This window comes from Callithrix jacchus, chromosome 8, assembly GCF_049354715.1.
Source record: "Callithrix jacchus isolate 240 chromosome 8, calJac240_pri, whole genome shotgun sequence".
Lineage (NCBI taxonomy): Eukaryota > Metazoa > Chordata > Mammalia > Primates > Cebidae > Callithrix > Callithrix jacchus.
In genome coordinates, this window is record NC_133509.1 from 84,589,031 (window position 1) to 84,606,402 (window position 17,372).

The 17,372-nt window shown below is 45.2% G+C and overlaps 1 protein-coding gene across 1 annotated transcript; it reads right to left on the reverse strand.

Moving 5' to 3' along the window:
- Positions 1–6,313: 6,313 nt before the first annotated feature.
- LOC100387042 (putative uncharacterized protein encoded by LINC01599) lies at positions 6,314–16,997 on the reverse strand. The gene is given in 13 exon segments (XM_035262221.3): positions 6,314–6,612; positions 6,615–6,666; positions 6,865–6,896; positions 7,976–8,092; positions 8,095–8,143; positions 13,111–13,149; positions 13,152–13,187; positions 15,721–15,782; positions 15,785–15,836; positions 15,838–15,868; positions 15,870–15,961; positions 15,964–16,021; positions 16,809–16,997. Coding segments are annotated over 13 exon segments (993 nt in total). The 5' UTR covers positions 16,883–16,997.
- Between the last annotated feature and the right edge of the window lie 375 nt (positions 16,998–17,372).

The following is a 17,372-nucleotide window of genomic DNA, read 5'->3' on the forward strand; positions in this document are numbered from 1 at the left end:
AAACATTTTGACGTATGTGTCCATTTGTTTAATATATTTATCATCTGATTTACCTGTCATACCATTCAGCAAAGCTGTAGGTTAATTACATAAAAATCTAGTGAGATAACAAGGATGTTTAGACTCAGCATTGAAAATTCCTCCTCACTGAGAGCAAATTGGTACACTTTGTGGCATGTGCAAATATCAATTAAAATTTAGAATACAAATATTCTTTGACCTAACAATTCCACTTCTGGGATTTTTTTTTTCATAAATAATGAAACCAGTCCAAGACAAAAACACAAGTGTGTGTAAATATTTATTTCAGCATTATCCATATGATCAGACACAATTGAAATACTTTTTTTTTCTTTTTCTCCTCTTTCTTCAGCTGGTCACTTGGGACCCTCCTTTGACAAGAGGTAAGAGCTGGGGATAGTGGATGCAATTGTGGAGGGTGACAGAAGGTCTGGGCTCCCTGTACATGCAACTTCTCCCATGCCTTTGGTTCCACTCATTTCCATCTTTTTTTTTTTTTTTTTTTTGAGAAAGAAAAAGAGGGAAAAAGAGGAAAAAAAGAGGGAAAAAGAGAAAAAGAGGGAAAAAGAAATATTACTTCATTCCTAAAATAGGTATCAATAATGGCCGATCAATATTTTGTGTGTTTAAAGTGGATAATGTATATTTTGTGTGTTTAAAATGGAGAGCTCTATTGAGTTTATTCTGAATCTGAGTTCAAGTCCTGGATATCGTTATCAATTTTCTGTCTTGTTGAATCTAAATCTCATTATGGGCCTTATGTATCTGGGTGTTAAGATCTCTTATTATTACATTAATCCTTTTACCCTTGTATCCTTGTAGCTTTAAAATCTATTTTATTAATTATGAGAATTGCAACTCCTGCTTTTTATTTATTTATTTTTGCTCTCCATTTGGTTGGTAAGTTTTTTTCCAATCCTTTGAGTCTTTGTATATCTTTAGATTTTGTCTGTATCTTTTGATTGGGGGATTTAGTTGATTTAAATTTAGGGTTACTGCCATTTGATATTAACTGGCTATTTTATCATTTCGTTGATGTAAAATCTTCTTTATGTTAATGCTCTTTACTTTTTGGTGTATTTTTAGAAAGGCTCATACTGGTTGTTCCTTTCTATATATAATGCTTCTTTTAGAAGTTCTTGTAAAGGAGGCCTGGTGGTAATAAAATCTCTGAGTACTTACTTGTTCCTAAAAGATTTTATTTTTCCTTCAATTGTAAAGCTTAAATTGGCAGGATATGAAATTATGGGCTGAAAGTTCTGTTCTTTAAGTATATTGAATATTGGCCCCCACTCTCTTATAGCTTGTAAGGTTTCCGCTGAGAGATCTGCTATAAGCCTGATAGGCTTCCCTTTATGGGTAACCTGATCTTTCCCTCTGGCTGCCCTTAATATTTTCTCCTTCGTTTCGATCCTGGTGAATCTAACGATTATGTGCCTTGGGGTTGCTCTTCTTGAGGAATATCTTTGTGGTGTTCTCTGTATTGCCTGGGGTTGAATAGTGTCCTGCTTTGCTAAGTTGGGAACATTTTCCTGGATAATGTCCTGAAAAGTATTTTCCAGCTTGAATTCATTCTCTCCATCACATTCAGGTACATCAATCAAATGTATATTAGGTCTTTTCACATAGTCCCATATTTCTTGGAGACTTTGCTCATTCCTTTTAATCCTTTTTTCTCTATTCTTGTCTTGTTTTATTTCATTAAGTTGGTCTTCGACCTCTGATATCCTTTCTTCTGCTTGATCCATTCGGCTATTTAAGCTTGTACATATTTCACTAAGTTCTCATGTTGTATTTTTCAACTCCATAAGTTCATTTGTATTCCTCTCTATATCGTCTATTCTTTTCATCATTTCATCGAACCTTTTTTCAAAGTTCTTAGTTTCTTTACATTGGGTTAGAACAAGTTCCTTTAACTCCCAGAAATTTCTTATCATCCACCTTTTAAAGCCTACTTCAGATAATGGAACACAGTCCTTTTCCATCAGGACTTGTTCTGTTGCTGATGAGTCCTTTTCCATCAGGGCTTGTTCGGTCGCTGATGGGTTCTGATTTTGGGTATACTCGGCCTTCTTAGGCTGTTTTTTTCCCTTCATTGTGGATGAACCGCCTTTCTAATTAGGTTTCTGAGTCGACGTCGGATTTATTGATTCCCAGTGCTGGGATCCGAGCAACCCACTGTGGCGGCCTAAATAGCAGCGATAAGACTGATGGTGCTCTTCTGCCCAGGAATCTCTGGTCTGGCTTCCCTCTTGAGTCCGCAACAAGCGGCTCTGACTTCCCGGAGCTCCAAACTCCGGTCAGTAGGGGAAGCGGTCCCGTTGGCTCTGCATGAAGAGCTGCTGCCCCGAGGCGCCGGCAAAACCGCTGCAGCGGCCACGAGAGTCGTGCTGGCGACCCGTGGGGCTCCTCCACTGGGAATCGGCTGATCTGTAAGTGATGAAAATTCATCTAAAAGTGTGGCGTCGTCTCGTTCTCTGAGCTTTCACTGGGAGCTACAATCCCGAGCTGTTAGTGATCGGCCATCTTGGATCTTTTTTTTTTTCTTTTAGATGGAGTCTTTCTCTGTCGCCCAGGCTGGAGTGCAGTGGTGCAATCTCTGCTAACTGCAACCTCCACATCCCGTGTTCAAGCAATTCTTCTGCCACAGCCTTCTGAATAGTTGGGATTACAGGCGCCTGCCACCATGCCCCGCTAATTTTTGTATTTTTAGTACAGATAGGATTTCACCATGTTGGCCAGGCTGGTCTTGAACTCCTGACCTCAGGTGATCTGCCTGCCTCGGCCTCCCATGGTGCTGGGATTACAGGCGTGAGCACTGTACCTGGCCTGAAATATTTCTTAATAGATGATAAATTGTTATACATCCAGGCCAGCCTGAAATATTCTTTAATATATGACAAATTCTCATACATCCAGACCAGGTGCAGTGGCTCACGCCTGTAATCCCAGCACTTTGGGAGGCCAAGGAGGGCAGATCCCTTAAGGTCAGGAGTTTGAGACCAGGCTGGCCAACATGGCAAAACCCCATCTCTACTAAAAATACAAAAAAAATTAGCTAGGCATGGTGGCAGGTACCTGTAATTCCAGCTATTGGGAGGCTGAGGCAGGAGAATTGCTTGAACCTGGGAAGCAGAGGTTCCAGTGAGCCGAGATCACTCCATTGCACTCTAGCTCTGGGCAAAAGAGCAAAATTCTGTCTCAAAAAAAATTTAAAAAGCAACGAATACTAAGTCTGGTGCTGCCTACTTATGCCATTTGTGGACTAAAGAGCAGAGTTAGTTCCTGCTTTTCTTCCAGCAGCATAAAGTAAGAGCTGAGCACTAGAGATTAGAAAATGAAAGATCCCACCACGTTTCTGCAGAATTTTCAGACCAACAGTATGGTAGGGTAGACTACGGTGTTAGGTACCATGAGGGTTCAGCTCCATGCTCCTAACCTTGAGATAGTAATGTGATGAAATGCACACATGCACGGGGAATGTTTAATGTTCTTAGTCTCATAGGTTTGATACCTGGACTCTCTCAACATGGTAGAGAACAGCTCTGAAGCCAGAATCAGAGATTTGGTCCTGACGTTGCCATTTACTAGCTATTTGACCATGAATAAGTTACTCTATGTGTCTCAATTTTCTTTTTCTTTTTTTTTTTTTTTTTTGAGACAGTCTTGCTTTGTCACCCAGGCTGGAGTGCAGTGGTGTGATCTCAGCTCACTGCAGCCTCCACCTTCTGGGCTCAAATGATTTTCTTGCCTCGGCCTTCCAAGTAGCTGGGACTACAGATGTGCACCACCACGCTTGGCTAATTTTTGTACTTTTAGTAGAGACAGGGTTTCACCATGTTGGCCAGGATGGTCTTGATCTCCTGACCTCGTGATCCACCCACCTAGGCCTCCCAAAGTGCTCGGATTACAGGCGTGAGCCACCGCGCCTGGCCTTGTCTTAGTTTTCTCATCTGTAAATGGGGATACTTCTAGCACCTAACTCCCTAGGTTGTTGTGAAGATTAAACGAATAAGTAAAATACATACCAAGTGCTTAACCAATGCTAGACATTGCTACATATTTAAAAGCTAATCTATTTCAGAAAAATAGTCCTATTTCTGCACAGCTGTGGCTCACACCTGTAATCCCATCACTTTGGGAGGCCGAGGCAGGTGAATCATGAGGTCAGGAGATGGAGACCATCCTGGCCAACGTGGTGAAATCTTGTCTCTACTAAAAATACAAAAATTAGCCTGGTGTGGTGACACATGCCTGTAGTCCCAGCTACTAGGGTGGCTGAGGCAGTAGAATTGCTTGAACCTGGAAGGCGGAGACTGCAGTGAGCAGAGATGGAGCCACACACTCCAGCCTGGTCGATGGAACAAGACTCTTGCCTCAAAAAAAAAAAAAAAAAAAAAAAAAAAAAGTGCTTCAGAACTCTCACTCCTTCTACTCCCTCCAAACCCCCTAAGGCTATGAATTAAAATAACAGACCTGATCTTTGTCTCTGAAATTCTACAGAGAAGTTTTTCCTAAGCAACATTGGCTACCCAGATGCAAATTTTCTTGAACTATTCATTTTATCTCCAAATCATTTCTGAATCCCACGGTCATTAATTTCAAATCCAGACTTGTCTTTGTATGTAATTCTATGTTGCACTTTCATTCATTTACAAAAAGTTCAGGGGCCCCCCCATGATGGCGCTGGTGCTATCTGAGAAGATCCAACCAAGTACTTCTGGTGTGCGGGAACTCCCATCTGCTGTTGCATAAATGAGACACCATCGCAGCGGAGTTTCTAGGCTAAAAGCACAGCAGTTTCCCTACTGTGTAGGCATGATACAGGATTCCTGAACAGGAGGCAGTTGTGAGATCCTGAGCAAGCCCTCACTTGTCTGGAGCTCCATTTCATCAGCTCTAAAACAAAGGGATTGAATTAAATGTCCTATTTTGTCCTTTCCAATTAAAAAGACTCTAAATATATATGAACCCTGCTCAGGAAGCAGGGCTCTTTTTTTGTACTGTTGTGAAACAGATCTCCCTGCCCACCCCAACCTTGCCACCACACACTCAAGCACACAGAACCAGTGAAATAACAGCTCCCACTTACTCAGTGCAAAGTGCTAAGGGCTTTATATATGTCACTGCAGTAAATCTTCACAATAAATCTGCGAGGTGGCTACTAATTTTTAGGATGCCCAGAAACGTCAAACTGAAGGCCACAGTGAGAGCCTTGCTTCTTTGTAAGACAGGAACCCGGCCTGGATTTTTTGTTTGTCTGTTTTTTGGAGATAGGATCTCAGTCTGTCACCCAGGCTGGAGCGCTCACTGCAGCCTTGATCTGAGCTCCAGCAATACTCCTGCCTCAGCTTCCTGAGTACTGGAACTACAGGCATGCACCACCATGCCCCACTAATTTTTTACTTTTTGTAGAGACAGAGTCTCGCTATGTTGCCCAGGCTGGTCTCAAACTCCGGGATTACAGGCATGAGCCACCCCGCAAAGTGCTCAGAGTACAGGCATGAGCCACTGCACTGGACCCTAGCCTCGATTATTAAAGTGCCTTCTGGCTCTATAACATCCAGAGAATCTGGCTTCGTGGTCTTCTCCAGCCTTCCAAGTCAGCTACATCAGGGTGAGGGTCTGGGAATGTGGGATTCCTCCTGACATCCAAGATATGCAGTGGCACCATCATCCTTGGATTCTACTTTTTGAATATGTTTTGTTTTAACCATGCTGGTTTTATTCATATAAAGCAGCACCGAAAGAGTTCTCCTAGAGCCCTTTAGAGCCTCCCAGACAAACAGAGCTTCTGTACACTTGATTCCAGACCTCCTCCTTGCTCTCAAAACATCAGATCCCTCCAGAGTTTCTCTCAGGAGAGAGACTGAGCGGAGTTCCCCTCCCGTGGGTTTCTGGCCTGCATCAGGCCGCTGAGCAAGGCTGAACCACAGCAGAGTGATGTGATCTCACTTTCAGGTCCGGTTTCAAAGCACATATTCAAGTTTCTGATTCTGCCACAGCCACACATATCTGAGTCTTCATCTTCCTTCTCTGCCTTAAGCATTTCAGTCTATCCAGCCAATATCTCTCTTTCTCATACACACACAGACATACACTCATACTCTCATTCATCCTCTATTTCATAGTTCAAAAAAAACATCAAAATTAAGGATGTCCCTGTGACAAGAAAGTACATACAAAAGAAGTGAGAGCCTGCGTTTGTGAAACCGCCTGCATTCAGGGCTCTTTGGGACCATCCTCCTCTTTACAGGTCTGAGGGCTGCAATAAATAGTGCTCGTCAGAGACTTATTCTGAGACAGACTCACAATAAGAAGTGCATACATTTAATAGAGCAGCTGTGTTGGTCTGCGTCCCTGCAGGGGTGTGGGAGGAGACTGGCATTCATCCACTGCTCTGGAAAGGCTGTGCCAACAGCACCAAAAAAAGCAAGGAAGTTCCCAGTGCCGTGGGCAGCGCCCAGCAGGCATGAGGTCCACCGACTGGACCAGTCTCCTCACCCACACACTGGCCACAGTCATCAAGGGGCTGCCCACCAACACTGTGTCCACGTGTGGGGCCTCCAGCCTCTTGGAGATGAGATGGGCTGTGTGGAGGATTCCCCAAAACCCTCCCACCAGAACATCCAGGAGGGGCTCCGCCTAGAGGGAGTCCTTAGAGTGGGGGTCGGGGGGAGCAGGAGCCATCCTGGGCAACCCGAAGCTCCTCGGGGAGAAGGACATCAAGACTTTGAGGCCAGTGGAGGCCACCCCCACCACCACACAGGAAGGAAGAGCCTAGGCCTCTGTGTCCTTAAGGAGAAAAATTCTGCCATCCAGGCAAGGGAGGCACCACTTTACTTCCCATTGGGGCTTCACTTCCCGTGGGGCCTCTGGGTGGTATTTAGCAAGCAGAAATACAGAACACTCAGTTACATTTGAATTTCAGATAATCAGCAAATACTGTGTCTATGTAAATATGTCCCACATACTGCATGGGGTATACTTAAGACTAAAACGTTATTTGCTATTTATCTGAAATTTAAATAGAACTGAGTATCTTGTTTTTGTCTTTTTTTTTTTTTCCTTTTTGTGGAGAACGGGGTCTCGCTATATTGCCCAGACAGGTCTCAAACTCCTGGGCTCAAGCTATCCTCCAGCCTCTGCCTCCCTAAGAGTGGAGATTACAGGCGTGAGCCACAGTGCCCAGCCTGGGCATCTTGTTTTTACCTGGCAATTCTCCCTTCTTTACAGTCTCCGATCTGGCCAGGCCTTCCCAGGTGAGGGTTTATTTTGTGTGCTCTCAAGCAGAAATGTGTTCATTTCAGATTCCCCTGGGATTCCTGGTGAAAAGGCAAAGGTCTCAGGCTGCATCTGTTGAATATCTCTGGGGGTGCTGCCCAGAATACACATTTTATCAAGTTGTTATCTAAATGGTTCTGATATATATTTGTATTAGTTGTCTATTGCTTCTGAACAAATTACCCTAAAAATAAAGGCTGAAAACCACCAATATTTATCATCTTATAGTTTACATGGGTGAGGACTCTGAGACTGACTTGACCTTATGATTCTGGCTGGTGGTCTTTGATGGCACTACCAGCAAGCTGTTTGTCTTCTCAGGCCTTCACTGGTGCTAGGGATTCTGCTTCCAAGCTCACCTATCTGTCCCTCAGCAGGCCTGGGGTCCTTGCTGGCCCATGGCTGGAAACATCAGTTCCTCACCACAGGGACCTGTCTGTGGGGCTGCTCACTGAGCTTGGCATCTGCCCTTTCCCAGGGTTAGAAATGGGAGGGAGGGAGGGAGGGAGAAAGGAAAAGAGAAAGAGAGAGAAGTGAGAGCTGCGGGTGAACCACAAACACAAAGGGAGCCCTCAAGACAAATCTACTCAAGGGAGGAGGGAAGAGAATTTCCCAAGAGCAGGAATGGCAAGAGGCCGGAATCCGCGGGGCCGTCTTAGGGGCTGGCCACCTCGATGTTCAGGTTTGGAAATGACTGCTACAGATCGGTCCTTGACACACCGCAACCAAGACCACACTGTGAAAAGATGGATGCAGTGTCTTTCTTTCCTTATTTTTCCTTGCTTCCCTCCTCCTCCCCGTCCACCCTTTGGTGATCTGAGACAATAACAATGAGGAGATATAAAGAAGTGAAGAGGAAAAAGAAATCAAAATAGCAACCTTAGGAGACTAAGAGTACATTTTAAAATGCTTGCAAATGCTGTTTGGGTAGAATGAAACTATGCAAACCCCATGCCTATACAGCTACATCCTAAAGTGTCTTAGCACTCAGTGTGGTTCTTGGAAAATCTCCTGTCAGTACTAATGAAAACATGGAAGTAGGGTGACCAGTTGTCTTAGTTTGGCCACGACTCTCCCATGTCTGGGCAAAACAATATGGTTGGTGACAAGGAGCCAATAAGTAATTGCATCAGCCACTCTGACCCCATCTAGAGCCTGAGTGGGTCAGCCTTGTGATGGAGTGGAGAGGACACAGGCTTTAAGCTGCAGGCCCAGTATGTGCCTTTAGCTGTGGCCTTAAGCTCTTGCCTCTAGAAAACAGGAACCATGCATCTGCTTGGTAGAGCTTAAATATAATGATACACAGGGGAGTGCCTTGTAAACTGAGAGGTGTCATCTCGATTTTGAAAAGAGCCCCTCTTGTCAAGGAAGGTGAGACTGGAGATATCACCCTTTGCGCTTCTGCAACCAAGTCTGACATTTTCTCTTTCACACAGGCTGGCCATGCTGCCCTCCTAGAAAGGTGAACACAGCCCACAAAAGCCATATTACACTCGTTTAATTTTCATTTTAATTTGTAATATAACCCCAAATTGATGTCTACTAATCCCTCCAGAAAATGCTAATCTCCCCAAAAGAACAGTCATCTCTATTGTATACTCAGTGAAGTTTCCGGGGAAATCTGAACAAAGTCCTGATGTGAAAGATGTGATTCATCATTCACAGCCCTGGAGGCGTGACTCTCTCCGCTCAGGGAGAGAGCTAGCCCGGCAGCGCTCTTCCCTTTCCCCCCTTCCACTGCCATTCCTCAAGGTTTGGGAGCTGTTTTTGTCGCTGTTTGTGAAAAAGGCAGTAATATTTAAATCCTGTTAAAGTGTTCATCCCCTCTCTTTTTTTCCTTCTGTCTTTACTAGTTCTGGGCATAAATATGCAGGCCTGCACATTTATATCACCTGAAATCTCTAACTCAAAATGGCAATACCACTTTGATTAAACTCCCTTTTTCTTTGAGATGGGCCAATTGCAAGAATGGCCATAATTCTCTTCTATAATGATTCTGTCCATCATTCTCTTCCACCCACCCCTGGGCCCTGGAGGTGAGTCTCGGGCACCCAACAAAGACCTTGGGCTGATTATGATGCAGAGGAAAGATGAGCTCTTTCTGTTCTGTTCCCTGCACTTTGCAGTGACATGACCTTGAACCTCTCTCAGTCTTAATGGGGAGAAAGATATCTGGCTGCCCTATGGCATCAAGTGTTTGTAAGGATCAAATAAACAAAATGAGTAGCACTGAAAGACCTTTCAAAACAGAGTGCCATATAAAGAGAAGGTGGTCAGTTTATTCATTAGAGTCCTTCCCATTGCTACACTTCAGATATCTGGCCAGCTGAGTATTCCAATAGGATTATTATTTGCATTGGTTACTGGGTGAGAATTTCTGCTCACTGACCTTGGCAATTACCTAATAATTAAATTAAATTATTTAAATTTAAATGACTGGCGGTAATTTTAAAACGTTCACAAAGCTGTTGCCTCATGCTTTTGGTTTTATCGTTTTAACACTTGAGAGGCTGATTTTTGGCCGGTCCGACTGCAGTAGTGTTTACAGCTAACTGATCACAACCAGGTACAGATGTCCTTATTCCTTCTCAACTCCCCCGCTTCACTTGATAAGCCTTTAAAAAAAAAAAAAAAAAGGCTAAATTTTGCCCTGCGCTTTAGGCACACCACCATGAAGACCAGTTTCCAAAGTATGTCCTTTCCCTGACATTCAAGATGGTGCTATTTCAGTTTACACAGAATTTAGCTTTTAGGTTTTGTTGTCGTTGTTTAGACAAAGTTTCGCTTTTGTTGCTCAGGCTGGAGTGCAATGGTACAATCTTGGCTCACCTCATCCTCCACCTCCCGGGTTCAAGCGATTCTCTTGCCTCAGCCTCCAGAGCTTTTAGTTTTCTACCATTTCTATACAGATATGGAATATTTTTAAAACCTATTTTTGCAATCAGCAGTTCTACCTCAATAAAATTGACTTAAAAATGAGCCAGGCTTAGCTAATCTTAAACAAGTACCATAATTAAAGAGAAGATTAGAAAGACACTCTCCCGCCCTGGTTCCCTTAGTTGCAGGCAAGCTGGTAGTTAAGACAAAAGTAAAACATTATCACCATGTCAAAAGAAATGAGGAAAGAAAAAAATAAAGGTTCACCTACAGTCCTACCAGCCTGCTACCACAAGTGGATGCACTGAAAATGAAAGAAAGTAAACTGCTTCATTAACAGGATTCTCCTGAAAGAAAGAAAAAGGGGCTGGGTGCGGTGGCTTATGCCTGTAATCCCAGCACTTTGGGAGGATGAGGTGGGTGAATCACGAGGTCAGGAGATGGAGACCATCCTGGCTAACACGGTGAAACCCTGTCTCTACTAAAAACACAAAAGATTAGCCAGGTGTGGTGGTGGGCACCTGTAGTCCCAGCTACTCGGGAGGCTGAAGCAGGAGAACCCTCTGAACTTGGGAGGTGGAGGTTGCAGTGAGCTGAGATCACACCACTGCACTCCAGCCTGGGCGACAGAAAGAGACTCCATCCCCCCCAAAAAAAAAATGATGGGAGGGTTTGGGTTCAAAGACTCAACCTTATCCTACAGCACTTTTTCATCTTTCCAGGGCATTTGGGGAGTGGGAGTTAAGGTCAGTACCCTGCATAATAGCTCTCAGCAAATTCTTGATGGAGCTAGGCAAAGATGTCCTGACAGTTAATTTTTCATGTCAATTTGGCTGGGCCAGAGTGCCCAGATATTTGGTCAAACATTATTGTGGGTGTTCCTGGTGAAGGTGTTTTTAGATGACATTAGCATTTAAACTGGTTGAGTTTCAGTAAAGCAGATGGCCCTCCATTACGTCTGCTAAGCCTCACCAATCATCTGAAGGCCTGAATAGAACAGAAGGCTGACCACTCCTGAGCAACAAGGAATCTGCTGGCAAACAGCCTTCAGACCTCAACTGTGACATTAGCTCTTCACTGAGTCTTCAGCTGTTGGCCCACCCTGTAAAATTTGGGACTTACCAGCCTCCGTCACATGAGCCAACTCCTTAAAATCAATTTCTCTCTCTCTCTCTGCACATCCTATTGTTTCTGTTTCTTTGGGGAACCCTGACTAGCAGAGATGTAAAGCAAAAAGAACTTTACACAACAGGGTAAGAGTCTTTGAGCCGGCCAGGCGTGGTGGCTCATGCCTATAATCCAAGCAATTTGGAGGCCAAGGCGGGCAGATCATCTGAGATCACGAGTTCAAGACCAGCCTGACCAACATGGTAAAACCCTGTCTTTAAAAAAAAAAAAGAGAGAGAGAGTCTTTGAGCTATTTCCCTCCTCCATAGTAAACTCACACACAGACATGACTTTTAGGCTGAGACAGGAGCTTTCACTATTTCAAGGACATTGACTAGTGGAGCACCTGTTAGAAGTCTGCAGCCCTGTCCTGCTGGAAGCCAGAAAGCTGGATTGAGTCCCCTTCCCACTGCTTACTGGCTGGGGGGGCCCAATTGAGTCACTCAATTTCTTTCAGCCTCAGTTTCCTCATCAGACAAAACAGAAAGCTCTTTGTAAACACTGCTATAGAATTTCTGATCATATTTTTACTTACCATATTTCTTTTTATTTTTTTGAGACAGAGTCTTGGTCTGTCTCCCAGGCTGGATCACAGTGGCACAATCTTGGCTCACTGCAACCTCTGCCTCCCAAGTTCAAGTGATTCTCTTGCCTCAGCCTCCAAAGTAGCTGGGATTACAGGCACCACCATGACTGGCTAATTTTTTTGTATTTTTAGTAGAGATGGGGTTTCACCACGTTGGTCAGGCTGGTCTCGAACTCCTGACCTTGTAATCTGCCCGCCTCGGCCTCCAAAAGTGCTGTTATTACAGGCGTGTGCCACCATGCCCAACCCTTACCATATTTCTTAAAGCAGTAGTAATAGCTAACATTAGAGGACTTTATATTTGCCAGGCTTTGTGCCAAAAAGATTCATTATCTCATTTTAATCTGTCCAACAACCCCATGAGGTGCATAGTACCTTGTCTCCACTTTACAAATGAAGAAACTGAGGTTGAGAGAAGTTAAGCTGCCTGCTGAGGTCACACTGCTAGGATGCAGCAGAGCTGAGGTCTACACCTGGTCTGTCAGAATTAGGGAGCGTTCTTCCTAGTGATTAGCTCTGTAACTGCAGACAGTTATTTAACCACTTTAAGTTCTGATATTCTTGTATGTGCCATGGGATACCTGCCCATCTCCTAAGCCTGTTGTGACAATTCAGGGGATGACATTTGGGAGTGATGTCTAGCACACTGTGTGGTGTGCACTCAGAGTGAGATAGGAATTTCTGTTATAGGCACTTGGTATGCACCGAATTTTTGTGGCCTCCCCAGAATTCCTATGTTAAAATCCTAACCTCCAGTGTGATGGTATTAGGAGGCAGGGTCTTTGGGAGGTGCTCTTCAATGGTATCAGTCCCCTTATAAAAAGACACAGGAGGCTGGGTGCAGTGGTTCATGCTGTAATCCCAGCACTTTGGGAGGCCGAGGTGGGCAGATCATGAGGTCAGGATGTCAAGACCATCCTGCCTAACATGGTGAAACCTTGTCTCTACTAAAAATACAAAAAAAATAAGCTGGGCATGGTGGTGCATGCCTGTAGTCCTAGCTACTCAGGAGAATTGCCTGAACCCGGGAGTTGGAGGTTGTGGTAAGCCGAGATCACACCACTGCACTCCAGCCTGGGTGACAGAGCCAGACTCTGTCTCAAAAAAAAAAAGACACAGGAGCTTGCTCTCTCTCCTCTCTCTGCCAAGTGAGGACACAGCAATTACACGCCCTGCTGTAAACCAGGAATAGGGCCCACGCTAGACACCAGATTTGCAGGCACCTTCATCTTGGGCTTTCCAGCCTCACGAACTGTGAAAAAGTTAACAACGAAATTTCTGTTGTCTAAGTCAGCAGTTTCCAACCTTTTTGCCACTAGTTTTGTGGAAGACAATTTTTCCACAGACTGGTGGTGGCATTAAAGGCTCATAAGGAGCAGGCGACCTAGATCCTTCACATGCACAGTTCACAATGGAGTTTGCGCTCCTATGAGAATATGACTCGGCTGCTGATCTGACAGGAGGCAGGGCCCACTGAAGTGCTGCAGGGCAGGTCCTAATAGGCCACGGATGAGTAGCAGTTCTCGGCCCAAGGGTTGGGGACCCCTGGTCTAAGACACCCAGTCTGGAGTATATGTGTTATAGCTGCCCAGGTTAAGACAATATCCCATGTCCCAAAACACCAGTCCCTTTACAGAGGATAATTTAATCCCATGTGCCAACAGGAAAGCAGCCATGTTTGCTGGAAATTAATGACTACTCTGTCAAAGTTAACAAAACCTTGTTTTAGAAAATATTTTTCATGATAAGAGTAGATAAATTTGAATAAATGTTTAACGTTAAGTCTTTTGTGAAGTAAATACCTTCTTCTTGAATATATTTATGAGACGGTTATAGAGTCTAAACTACTCTATAATTCAGTATTTGACATAGCAAACAATCCTTAAAATGCTGATGAAATAAATACATCTCATACTTTTAATTTTTAATTTTATTTATTTGAGACAGAGTCTGTTGCCCGGGCTGGAGCTCAGTGGTACAATCTTGGCTCACGGCAACCTTTGCCTCCCAGGTTCAAGTGATTCTCGTGCCTCAGCCTCCTGAGTAGCTGGGATTACAGGCATGTGCCACCACACCCTGCTAATATCTCATTCCTTTAAAATACAGCTGTAAGGTTATCATCTTAGTTTGTTAGGGCTGCAATAACAAAGTGAACAGACTATGTGAACCAAAGGCTAACTGCACCTCTCCCATCTTCTAAGAAAATCGCACTGGTACCCGAGAGAGGAAAGCACACAGAACCAGGAGCAGCTACTGAACCAGTCACAGCAAGTGGTTACTTAGCCAGCAAAGCACACCATGAGGGAAGGAGAGAACTTCAGAACTTGGGGAAGGACAGATGGGCCTCAGGATCCTGATACATGGGGTATGGATGAGAGAGGGAAGGAAAGATGGCCCTAGAGAGAATTCCTGTTTCCCCAGCTTTGCTCTCCTTTCCCCTCCTTTTCCCTTGACCTCCCCCAGTCAAGCCACATGGCCATTTCTGAGTCACAGATGCCACCTCCAATCATCCCAGCAATGGATCCTTGTCAGCTTTGGCGCTTTAATATTGGGGCTCACATCCGCTCCTTCATTCAGTAGTGACAACCTGCGGACATTAGGGCAAGCCCTTTTCTTTTACATCTGTGTCCAAATTTTGCTACATCTCCCTTCCCTCCCCACCTTCACTTCCCTCCCTCCTTCCATTAGTCTTGATGAAAAGGTGACTTTTTTTCCACAATCAATCTGCCTGTGCTCAGGTTCCCATTCCTTCCCTCCAGGATCCTCCACCCCTCGTTCCATCAATTATCCACCCCCTAGTCACCCCTGTTTATCTTCAACCACAAGCTCCCCTCCCCATGCACTTCTACAAGCCTCTCCACCCTGTCCCTCTCCTATTTCACACCAAACTTTAGGAAATAAGCTACTACTCCTTTTCCACTCTTTTGCCCCACTCTCCATTCATGTCTACTCATTTTTGTATTCCCTGTAAAAGAATCTGGTGCTCATATTGTAGGTGTTCGAGGAAAGACAGGTGGATTGGATTAATTATGGAACGGGATAGTCAAATATTCCCAAGCAGTAAGTGCAAGGATGGTGCAAGATGCAAAGAAGATGCCATTCTTGTCTCTTTTTGTTTGTTTTTTTTTTAGACGGAGTCTTGCTCTGTCACCAGGCTGGAGTACAGTGGGGCAATCTTGGCTCACTGCAACTTCCGCCTCCTGGGTTCAAGCGATTCTTCCGCCTCAGCCTCCTGAGTAGCTGGGACTACAGGCGCGTGCCACCATAGCCGGCTAATTTTTGTATTTTTAGTAGAGATGTGGTTTCACCATTTTAGCCAGGATGGTCTTGATCTCTTGACCTTGTGATCCGCCCACCTCGGCCTCCCAAAGTGGTGGGATTACAGGTGTGAGCCACGGTGCTGGGTCCTGTTTTTGCCTTAAAGGAGGTGGCCATGGAATCTGCGAGATAAAATAGACAAAAAACAGTCAATAGAGCTACACTGTAGACAAACAGAAGAGTCTTTAAAATGCAGGCATCTGGAGAGAGGCCCCCAGGGACTGGAGTAACAGCTTCCTGACCCCTAGTGCTTATGTGAATGCAGATAAAGTCCTAGGTAAGTTATAGTACAGTGCAAGGACCGACCCTGGGCCACAACTGGGACTTACACAAAATGATGCCTGTGGTGAACATATGGGATCCTCTATTGTTCAATTTGGACAGTGTCCCTGGAGGGAGGAAGTAGCAGTGGACAAACGGGTCAGTGCCATGGACAGCTCAGCTCAGTGTGAGTCAGTGTGGAGTACCCAGGGGTTCCTGAGTACCTGAGTGATGGAAGCCGGAACCTGTTCCTGGCTTTCTCTGGCTGGGCGCCCCTCTCTCCAGCTATAAACAGAGGGGTGATGTTCTGAAGACATGAAGTTGTCAGCAGCAATCTCTGGGTGATTTTCCACAGTCTGCCCACTGTCTTCCGTAACCGTCAGGGCTGTGCCTCTCCAGGCAGCAGCAGCAGCACTTCCCACTCTGATCAGCGTTGGTAGCTGAGAGGAAGCACTGGTGGGCTGTGACTGCTGAGCCTTCCCCTGAGGCTCGGGCTTGGAGGGAGCCCTGTCCCAGGGACCAGGTTTGTGAGGCCTTGGCACCCTGGAAGCCCAATGTTGAATGCTGCCTGATCCTCCACAGCAGAGCCCACGGGCTGGGCTGCTTTCATTCAGGTCCTGGAGCTCCCACAGACAAAAACAGCATTTATAGCCTACCTGGGAAGATCTACAACCCTAAATTATTTTAGGAACAATGAAATCAGAATATTGAGCTGAGGAGTTGTTTCATTTGATAGGTTGAAGGAATCAAAGGAAAACAGTTGCAAAAACCAGGTCACTCCTCTATGCTCCAGTAAGAAGAGTAATAATAATGGGTATCAAATACTTGGCATGTCCCAGGCTCTGTCCTATAGTAGCCACTCCCTTCAGGAACTAGCTCCTCTACATAACGATGGGCAGCTGGCACCCAGAGCACCTGGCACATGGCCTAGCCTGCCAGATGCAGATAAGGAGAGATGGTGAATCCTTGTCTCGGTTCACCCTCTGTGAAGAGAAAGTGTGAGGGGAGAAGATAGATAAGATATGGTCCAGGATTAGCTAGGGCCTGAAAGGAAGCCAGCCTGGGAGACCGAGGGGAGCGCGTCCATAGTCTATCTCCACCCCCTGCCATGCAGTGTGGGTTGAGAACTCTGCTCATGCAGAGACTCAGTAGATCAGCAGACAGCTGCTGTAAGCAAATGTAGCTAGCAGTCCAGGAGCCCCATTTATTCATTTCAAATGCAGTATGCTGCAGAGAAGGGGAAAAAAGGAATCAAGCCATTTGTAAGCCATAAGAAATACCCACAGGAACTCACATTTCCATCCAGATTTCAAGTTGGCATTTGGCTCTGACATCCATCTTACCGTTCAAGAACCCTAAGACCTCCATGGGTGAACATAACAAATGTCACCACCAGGCCGGGATTGGTGGCTCATGCCTGTAATCCCAGCACTTTGGGAGGCCGAGATGGGTGGATCACCTGAGGTCAGGGGCTCTAGACCAGATTGACCGACATGGCCAAACCCCAATTGTACTAAAAATATAAAAATCAGCCAGGTGTAGTGGCGCGCACCTGTAATGCCAGCTACTCGGGAGGCTGAGGCATGAGAATCACTTGAATCTGGGAGGCAGAGGTGGAAGTGAGCTGAGATCAGAGAGGAAACTCTGTCTCAAAATAAATTCTAAAAATTAAAAAACCCAAATGTCACCACCACCACTATCATCATCCCTGTCTCACAGGTGAAAAAACAAACTCAGACCGAGGGACCTGGCTCAGAACGCACAGCCAGTCAGCAGCAGAGGCAGGAGCGCAGCCTTTTCCCTCCAGCTTCTGTTGGTCTGGAAAGTCCCCACCAAGTAATGCTGAGGCAGATCTTCA